Raw genomic sequence first — 9,483 nt, 5'->3', positions numbered from 1 at the left:
AGATTGTTTGCCATGCCAAGATGCACCCTTGTGCACAATATGAGATAATTTGAACAAACTATGCCATGAATGTGGCCATAACATTGATCATTTAGCTTGAAAGCCATGCATCTTCACACATGATAGCTCATTTCTGAGAACACGTTTTCAAAATAATTACCATATTACAAGTTTATTATTTTCCTGGTAACTTGGTCACATATAATGACACAATGCGAAGGTTTTCCAATTTTTTTGATTTTTTTTGAATTTTTTTTGCTCGTTTCAAAATGCAGTCAAAACGCCGGGCATGACCGTTCCTAGCTAGTGGTTGAATCTTGGAATTTTTTTTGTGTTTCTCTGATTAAATAGATACTTATGTACTTAGAAATAATTTTTGGAAAAAAATAAATAGCAAACTATGAGGCAGGTGCAGCTTGAATTTGACCGGCTTCTTACTGAATCGAAGGAAATTTCTCTTTTTCACAAGAGGTGGATCAAAACTTTTAACACCCAACCATTTGGTCAATTGTGCATTATATATGGCCTATTATTTTCTAAAAATGATTTGGTCCAAATTTGCAACAAATATTTGCTAGGTCCTTCACAAAAAAACTCATTTTGGACAATCAAAAATTAGAAAAATGAATTTTTTGTGCAAAGAAAATGAAAGCTTCCTTCGGCAACATTGTTTGCCATCCCAAGATGCACCATTGTGCACAATATGAGATCATTTGAACAAACTATGCCATGAATGTGGCATTAAGATTGATCATTTGGCTTGAAAGCCATGCATCTTCACACATGATAGCTCGTATCTGAGAACACTTTTTCAAAATAATTACCATATTACAAGTTTATTATTTTTCCTGGTAACTTGGTCACATATAATGACACAATGCGAAGGTTTTCCGATTTTTTGATTTTTTTGAATTTTTTATGCCCGTTTCAAACTGCGGTCAAAACGGCGGGCATGACCGTTCCTAGCTAGTGGTTGAATCTTGGAAATTTTTTGGTGTTTCTTTGATTAAATAGATACTTTTGTACCTAGAAATGATTTTTGGAAAAAATAAATAGCAAACTATGAGGCAGGTGCAGTTTAAATTTGACCCGCTTCCTCCTGAATCGGTGGAAATTTGTCTTTTTCATGAGAGGTCCATCGAAACTTTTAACACCCAACCATTTGGTCAATTGCGCATTATATATGGCCTATTATTTTCTAAAAATGATTTGGTCCAAATTTGCAACAAATATTTGCTAGGTTCTTCACAAAAAAACTCATTTTGGACACTCAAAAATTAGAAAAATGAATTTTTTGTGCAAAGAAAATGAAAGCTTCCTTAGGCAACATTGTTTGCCATCCCAAGATGCACCCTTGTGCACAATATGAGATCATTTGAACAAAGTATGCCATGAATGTGGCCATAAGATTGATCATTTGGCTTGAAAGCCACGCATCTTCACACATCATAGCTCGTTTTTGAGAACACCTTTTCAAAATAATTACCGTATTACAAGTTTATTATTTTTCTTGATAACTTGGTCACACATAATAACACAATGCGAAGGTTTTCCAATTTTTTGATTTCTTTTCAAATTTTTTATGCCCGTTTCAAAATGCGGTCAAAATAGCGGGCATGACCGTTCCTAGATAGTGGTTGAATCTTGGAAAATTTTTGGTGTTTCTCTGATTAAATATATACGTTTGTACCTAGAAATGATTTTGGGGAAAAATAATGAGCAAACTATGAGGCAGCTGCAGTTCAAATTTGACCCATTTCCAGCTGAACCGGAGGAAATTTATTTTTTTCACGAGAGGTGGATCAAAGCTTTTGACACCCAACCATTTGGTCAATTGTATATTAAATATGAATTAGTATTTTGGAAAATTGATGGCATCCAATTTTGCAACAAATATTTGGTATGTTCTTCACAAAAAACCCATTTTTGCCACTCGGAAAATGATTAAAAATAGCTAGAAAGATCAGAAATGCATACAAATTGGTCCTTATCCATAAAATGTGGTCTAACTCTAGTGAAAATTTGTGTGGTGCCCTTTTGAAAAATATTTTTGATAGATACTTCACAAAATCCCTCTATTTTTAGTACTTCAAAACTATTTTAAACCATTGATTTTCTGAACCAATCAGAACACTTCCCACGGATTGATGACATGGCGTCCATCCATCCATCCATCCATCTCTGCATCCCACATCCATCCATCCATCCATCCATCTTTCTACAGAAAAAAGAAAAAAAGAAAACAAAAAGAGATCCCCCACCCGTAGCCCAAACCCTAGCTCAGATCGACCCCCCCCTGTCGCACCCCTCCTCCCATCTCGGCACTGCCGCCGCCCCCTCCCGATCCAGTCCTCTCCCGCGCGGCAACCCTTCCTCCTCACCCACCGCCCCGACCTCACCGCCCCCACGTCGCTGGATCCGCACCTCCTCACCCACCCCCAGAACACACCCGCCGCCGCCTCTCTCTCCCTCTCTTCCTGATCTAGATCGACGATGACGCCCCCCCCCCCCCCCCCCCCCCCCCCCCCCCCCCCCCCCCCCGTCGCCGCCCCCTCCTTCCCCACAACCGCCGCTGCCCCAACCCAAACCATCTCCCTCCCACCTTGATCCGTTGTCACACGACCGTCGACGACCCAAGGGAATGGAACGGTTAGATTGTCGGCGAGGTGGTGCCGGGTCACCGCAGCCCCCACCTTCTCCTTCCTCTCCCAAGGGAATGGAAGCGAGGGAACAAAACGAAGGGAGGGAAGGCCGACAAGGAGTTCGGTAGAGCCCCAGATCCACACCGCCGCCGTCGAATTGATCCGCGTCCTCGACCTCGATTGGCCGCTGTGCTCCGCGGCTGCTCCTCTGAACCTCGACTGGCCGCAGTGCTCCGGGGCAGCTCCCGTCACGTCCTCGCCTACCCTGCCCTCCGCGTCGCCGTGATCTACTGCACCGCCATACTCGCCGACGTGCCCCCAGCCATCGCCGCCGTCCGCGGGCCTCCGGGCGAGGTCCATGGCCACATTCATCCGCACGTGAGTGCCCCCTTCCCTACCCTTTCTGCCCAGATCCGCTACAGAGATTGGTAGTTTGGTAGTATTATTTATGCACTTACATGGATTGGTAGTTTGGTACTGGCTACTGAATGATATGTGTGTTTTCTTCAGTTTGAAAAATGTCCCCAATTCTGTGCATACGTCTGCTCACTAAGCCACTAAAAAGTTTTTGGCCTTAATATTGCCAATCATGTAAAATTTCTGAATATTGATTGTTTACCTTACACAAGCTCAATATTGACTATTGTCAATGATGTGATTCACCCTCCGAAAAAAGCATGTCCTTTACTGCTACTGCCCAGCAGTGACTGTGTCTCTGTATTGTTGGTGACTCTGAATTTGTTCTATATACATGCAAGTATGGACTGTTGTTTGTTAGTTCTTAGATCATATGCCATGGTCTATATTAACCCAAATGGTCAGTGACTAGGACAGGTTTCTGTATTAGCATGTTTCCTTTTTGATTTCTCATCTCCTTGTAGTATGCCTTATTGCCTCTCTGAAAAAAAACATGTTCTTAATTGCTAGTGTCCAGGATCACTATGTGTCTGTATTGCTGCAGAGGTGACTATGAATTTGTTCTGTACTGCAAGTATGGACTTCTACGAATGATTGTGTGTACCATGATCATATGCCATGTTATTGGTTAGCAAACGATCGTTGACTTTGAACAACTTTTCATGCAAATGAGCGGGGTTAACAGGGGTCAGTCATGTATTTTTTTTGACTAATATGCATCTTTCTTCTGTTTGGAATGTGTTCCCTTTTGTTGTTTGTGCAGAGAATTGATCCGCCCACTAGGAAACCAAAATGTTTTAGTGCTTAATATTGTCAATGATTTGACTTTCTGACTATTGAATGTGACTTTTTGACCATCGATTGTTTACATACCAGCTGACGGCCAACGTCCAATCAACATATGTTGCTACAAATGTGTGCTCCAGATGGGGTACTTTTGCAAGAACTCTCAGGTAACAACCATCTTATATATCTTGGTTTATGCAGTATAAAATTTGGGGAAGATCCTTGCAGCATGCATATCTAACTAACTCTTTTGTGTGCTTTTATTCCTCAGTGCAAAGCCAACTGGAAATGAGGTTATTGGAATTCTGAGTGGGTGTTGTGGTAGGTACTGGTGCAGGCCGGGAGCGCCAAGGCGATGGCATTTGATGAGACCAACCTTGGTGCTTGCTGCTGACATGTGGAGGAGAAAGCCACAGGAATCACCATCTCAATGGTCCGGCCTTAGTGCTTGCTGCTGACATTTTGCTGCTATTGTTCTGCTAGACATGTTGCACTACCTGAGCTTGTGTACTAGAAGAAAGCACCCAAGTTTTCTGTCTGATTGAGTGCTTAGCGCGTGGATTTGCTTATGACAACCAACTGGATTTGTTAGATATATCCAAGTGAGATGTACTGCTACTATGGGAGTGAATTTTATCTATGTGAGATTAGAAATTGTGTGCCATCATTCATCTTATGCTATTTTGTCCTCCGTGATAACTGTTGACTTGCAAGATACAATGTTGAATTACTATATGATGCATGTTTGTGATGTTAGTATGAGTGCTTTGACTACTAATATTAGAACTCGCCTTTATTTAGGAATGGTGGGAGTAGTTACATATATTTAGGAACGCGGGGAGTAGTTACATGCTACTGTTGATCGCTGTTTTAAGTTTATTTCCCTTAGTATTAAAGATATTTTTTCACAATTTACTGTTATTGAACCTTTTTTTACAGTCCATTTACTCTGTCCATGTATGCCAGTATTTACTGTATGCGGTAGTCGGTTTGTTTTGTTGCCAATATAGTGCAGTGTAAATTTGGTTTTTGAGGACTGTAAGTCAGTAATTGGTAATGATTAGAGTACTGAGATATCAGCCTCTGCTGTTTATCTAGCCTATGTTCTCTGATCTTCTAGATCAGAGCACCATTTTCATGTAATTACAGTTCTTCTACTCATGTCTTTGCAGTTTTCTGAAAATTTAAAGTTAGTGTAAGTCTGATATGTACTAAGTAGCTTGTAATCTACACTAGTTGTACTCTATATCCACATAAGCAAGATCAAAGCACCCATTTTATGTAATTACAGTTCTGTTTTATCACGACTTACTGTACCTATCTTCTGGTTTTACAGTTTTCTAAAAAATATTATTCCTTGCTAGCTCTAGTGTACTTATGATACATAGTTGTGTGTAATCTGTACTAGCTGAAGTCCTATATGACCTAATTTTGCTGCCCCTTTTGATGTTTTTGGCGAATCTTGTGGATTTGTAGAGGGAAAGGCAAGGCCCCTGAAGTCCCAATCCCTATGAAAAATGCTGGAGAAGCGTAGACAAAGCAAAATTGGGGGCGAGGAGGAGGGGATGATTTGCAGCTGGAAGGAGGAGGAGGAGGGGATGAAGTGCAGCAAACCACCACGGTGATTTGCTCTCTTCCTGACGCGACTGCAACTGCAGGCTCAGATGCCACTGCTGCTGGCAATTCTGCTTCACTACCTGCTCCTGCCGCCACGGTGCCGGTGGCTGCTCCTGCTTCCGGCGGAGTCGTCCCTTGCAAAAGTTGCAATGCTGCTCAGGCTCAGGATCAGGCTCAAGCGTGGTGGTAGAAGACCTGCTCCTTCCCGCGTCAAGATGGGAATGGGAATACCGGCACACAACCCCTCCTCGCCTTCCGCTTTGTCTTCGTCGCCGACAAACTGCAGATTCAGGAGGACCACCTCCACCTCAGCGGCCCTATACCTGAATTCGGCGACCACAGCCACACCCAGGTTGCAACTTCCCTACCCCTGTTTTTCGTAGACTAGATCTATATTAGACCGAAACTGTATTGCAGATACACACAGAAAAACTCACTCTGTTTTCTGCTAATAAGTCACGAGGAATAAATATATGTTGGTTGGTTCTGATGCTTATTGGTTGACACTACTATCTAGTACTATTGCTGCTGCTGCTGCTGATTAGTACGTACTAGAGCAATAATAATACATCTGCAACCAAGAGTTGCATTGAAATGAAATGACCTGACAGTAAAGTAAAGGGTAAACTAACTATACTGTTGGTAATGGATCGGCGAGTCAAGTGGCGTATAATCCTGTTATGTGTCTATGTATGTCTGCTGCATCATACCGTTGTACCCGTATGCTTTGCTTTGCTCGCTTGTGAATAACCTTTGCTGGGAATTACTTTTACTTGGTGCACAACCTTTGGTTGCTGCAAATTTGCAAATGCCGTGCCCACGTTGTGAATTCAGCACCTATAATAACATCACTGATTCATTCTGCACTAGTGTATTGTTGTAATTTAATCTGCCTAGTGAGTTTGATGTCTATTAAGATGTTACTTGCAACTTTTCAATTTTTTGAAAGAACAATGTTGTATTGTATATCTTACTAGAGAATTTAAGTTCTAGTTTGAATTGCTACTATTAATGATGAATGGTTGAGTTTTTAAACTTGAAGCAGAAACTACTTTCTCATGTGAAATTTCGTTAAATATATATTTTCTCGATAAGTGTATCTGTTGCCATCACCCATTTGTTGGAAAATATGTAATCTCATAAATTTCATATTCTATATTTTTATCTTGTCGTCATCACCCATTTGTTGGGCTGTATACGTGTATCTATTGTCCGGTTTTTCTATCATATTTCCTGATGTACTTCTACATATATATGTTGGTTGTAATCTACTTGAACGATTCGGTACTTGATATTCCATTCTGTTCTTGTAGGTGAATGGATCTTGTGTTGTTGGTAGAACTCCGTTGATGGCTTCTTCCTATGTCGAAGAGCATGTTTCGTGGTATCCAAGAGTAGCTAGCATTACACTAGCAGAGCATTTTTTTGTCGATCGCAATATTTGTGATTGTGTGGAATATTGTATGGTTATCTACGTGAAGTTTGAAGTTCCTGAGCATGCAATATTTGATAGTTAATCTGGTTGTTGTGATGTGAACGAGTGTATGGAGTTTCACATGTTCTGTTCTGTACAGAATATATTGTAATAAACCTATTTTGGTTGTTATTTGAAGATTTTCATACGCTTCTCTCTTCTTTCTGTTTGATATATACTGCTTATTAATAATATGTGAAAAGTGATTTGGAACCACTGCGAGGAAAATATGATAATTGGGACCCATTACTGGAGCTGACAAAAAGCAGGAAATTAAAAAGAAATGGACCGCAATTTCTTGAAAATAAAAAGGCCAAATGATTGGGCCAGGCCCATGTAGCTAGAGAAAATAAACAGAAAAAATATAAAGTAAAAAGGCTGAATTAATGGGCTCGGCCCATCTAAAACACCAAACTGGACCGGGCTGAATCTTATCAACGACCTTTTCAATTGATCGCAATTTTGCCACGTCGGATCCGACGTGGCCTGGGCAGACAGCCAGTGACCAAAACAAAAGGTCATGGGTTCCACGACCTTTTGTTTTGGTCGTAAACGTCTACGACCTTATCCCGAAGAAGGTCAATAATTTCAATTTACGACCGCCAGCTTTTGACCTTCTGTTTTTTGTCACAAGAATGTCGCAAATGAAAAACTATGACCTTTCAGCGACCAATAGTGAGGGTCACAAGTTGACATATTTCTTGTAGTGGCGGCGAGGGGGAAAGGGATCTGGCGCAGGGGGCGAGGGGGCTAGTGATTTGATCTGGCATGGGGGGCAAGGGGGAAAGGCATAGCAATGGCGCACCTCCAAGGGGTGCGCCATAAGTACATCCATAGCAATGGCACACCACCAAGGTGTGCGCCATAAGTAACTTTTTATTGATAATATTGGCGCACCCTCTCCTGGTGTACTAACTTTATTATTATTTTTTATTGATAACAATGGCGCACCCTCTCCTGGTGCGCCATTAGTAACCTTTTTTAACTATTTTTCATTGGTAAAAATTATTACACTATCTAAAGCAGAGGAGTAGAGGAGGGACGAAGGGACGGAGCATTTACATTCGTTGACGAGGCAGTGGTTGGTGTCGCACTCTCGGAGATGCAGACCGTAGAAGGAGGAGGACGCCGGTCATGGTCGTGGTTGTGGGCCGGCCTTGTCGTGTCGCGTCGGCGTTCGTTGTCAGCCATCAATGAACTGCGAGTAACCCCGCTGAAGTCTCCACCTCCGGGCTCTGGTTTCCTCATCATAGCGGTGGAACGTGGTGCAGCTGCCGGGGGTCATGAGATCAAAAAATACTAACAAATTCAATACTTTTTGTGGGTTAGAAATTCAATACCAGAATAAACACATAAATAAATATTCATGAGGACAAGAACAGAAGAAATATCATTTCAAAATGTCGAAATACAATCGACAAATGAAGACTACGATTTAAATACAATCGATCTTAGCTAGCTATCCTTTCACAATCTTCTTGCCCTTCTTTTTCGCAAATGGAGTTCTTCTGTTGAACGGACATCCTTTAGGTAGGGTGGTCCTGCTTCTTCTTGTGGTGTATGGAACTTCATTGTCATCGTCATGTTCCATCTTCGGGTCGCCGTACTTGTTGAAGTCTTGCTCATTCGTGACTCCATCCATTCCGATGATCTTCCTTTTGCCTCTCCTCACGACAACACGACTGGGCTTTGACGGGTCGGTAATGAAGAAGCATTGGTCATCTTGGGAAGCCAGTACCCATGGCTCATTTTTCACGGTGACGTTTGCGCCCGCGGTCTTGGATTTGGCTTCGGGTATAACCATGGTGGTGAAATACCGGTCTTCTTTTAGGACGCTCTTGGCCCATATGACACGGAACATTGGGACCTTCTCTCCAGCATACCTCAGCTCCCAGATCTCCTCGATCCTTCCGTAGTATATGTCCTTGTCGTTATCGGTGTAGGATTCCATCGTTACCCCGGAGTTCTGATAACCATCGCTCTTCATGTCCTTGTCCTCGGTGTAGAATGTGTAGCCATTGATATCGTACGCCTCATAGGTCATCAGGTTGTGCTCAGCGCCCTGTGACAAGGCGAATATGAGTTTTTCTTCCGCGGAAGAATCCTCATGTAAAGGGTACGACAGAAGCTTCTCCATGAACCAACGCGTGAAACATGAGTTGTGCTCTTTGATTATATCTCCGTTCGTCCTCTGTTGGCCTCAGTCATTGTACGTCTTCTCAATAAAGGTTTTGTGCTCTACCACCCAAGGATCGACCACGTCTATCTGTTGTAGAGTGACTAGGTTTGCTCTTTCAAACTCGGCGAGTCGACCCTCGAAGTCGACATGCATTTCGCAGCGACCATCGTCGTGACCCCATCCAGCGAGCCTGCCAAGGTGCCTGTTGACGGGAAGACCAACGGGGTTTTCGATGCCTAGATAATTCGTGCAGTAGGAGATGCACTCTTCGGTCAGAAAGCCCCTGGCTATGCTTCCCTCTGGACGTGACATGTTGCAAACGTATCCTTTGATGACACCATTCATCCTATCGAACGGCGTCATGTTGT

At 42.5% G+C, this 9,483-nt stretch overlaps 1 protein-coding gene across 2 annotated transcripts; it reads left to right on the top strand.

Annotated features, from left to right (window-relative positions):
* Positions 1-3,865: 3,865 nt before the first annotated feature.
* LOC125523982 lies at positions 3,866-7,090 on the top strand. 2 transcript variants are annotated; one of them, XR_007290492.1, is made up of 4 exons: positions 3,866-4,012; positions 4,117-4,278; positions 5,322-5,814; positions 6,776-7,090. XR_007290492.1 is itself a non-coding variant. In XM_048689060.1 (2 exons), exons 1-2 carry the CDS (start codon positions 5,510-5,512, stop codon positions 6,777-6,779), a joined length of 309 nt encoding a protein of 102 aa, XP_048545017.1. In that variant the 5' UTR covers positions 5,198-5,509; the 3' UTR covers positions 6,780-7,090. The 2 variants fall into 2 exon arrangements, 1 of the variants encoding a protein (XP_048545017.1); XM_048689060.1 differs by lacking the exons at positions 3,866-4,012; positions 4,117-4,278 and having other exon boundaries at positions 5,198-5,814.
* Positions 7,091-9,483: the final 2,393 nt, after the last annotated feature.

This window comes from Triticum urartu, chromosome 7, assembly GCF_003073215.2.
Source record: "Triticum urartu cultivar G1812 chromosome 7, Tu2.1, whole genome shotgun sequence".
NCBI classification, from domain to species: Eukaryota; Viridiplantae; Streptophyta; class Magnoliopsida; order Poales; family Poaceae; genus Triticum; species Triticum urartu.
The sequence above is the reverse complement of the archived record's forward strand: the minus strand, read 5'-3'. Positions and strand labels throughout refer to the sequence as shown.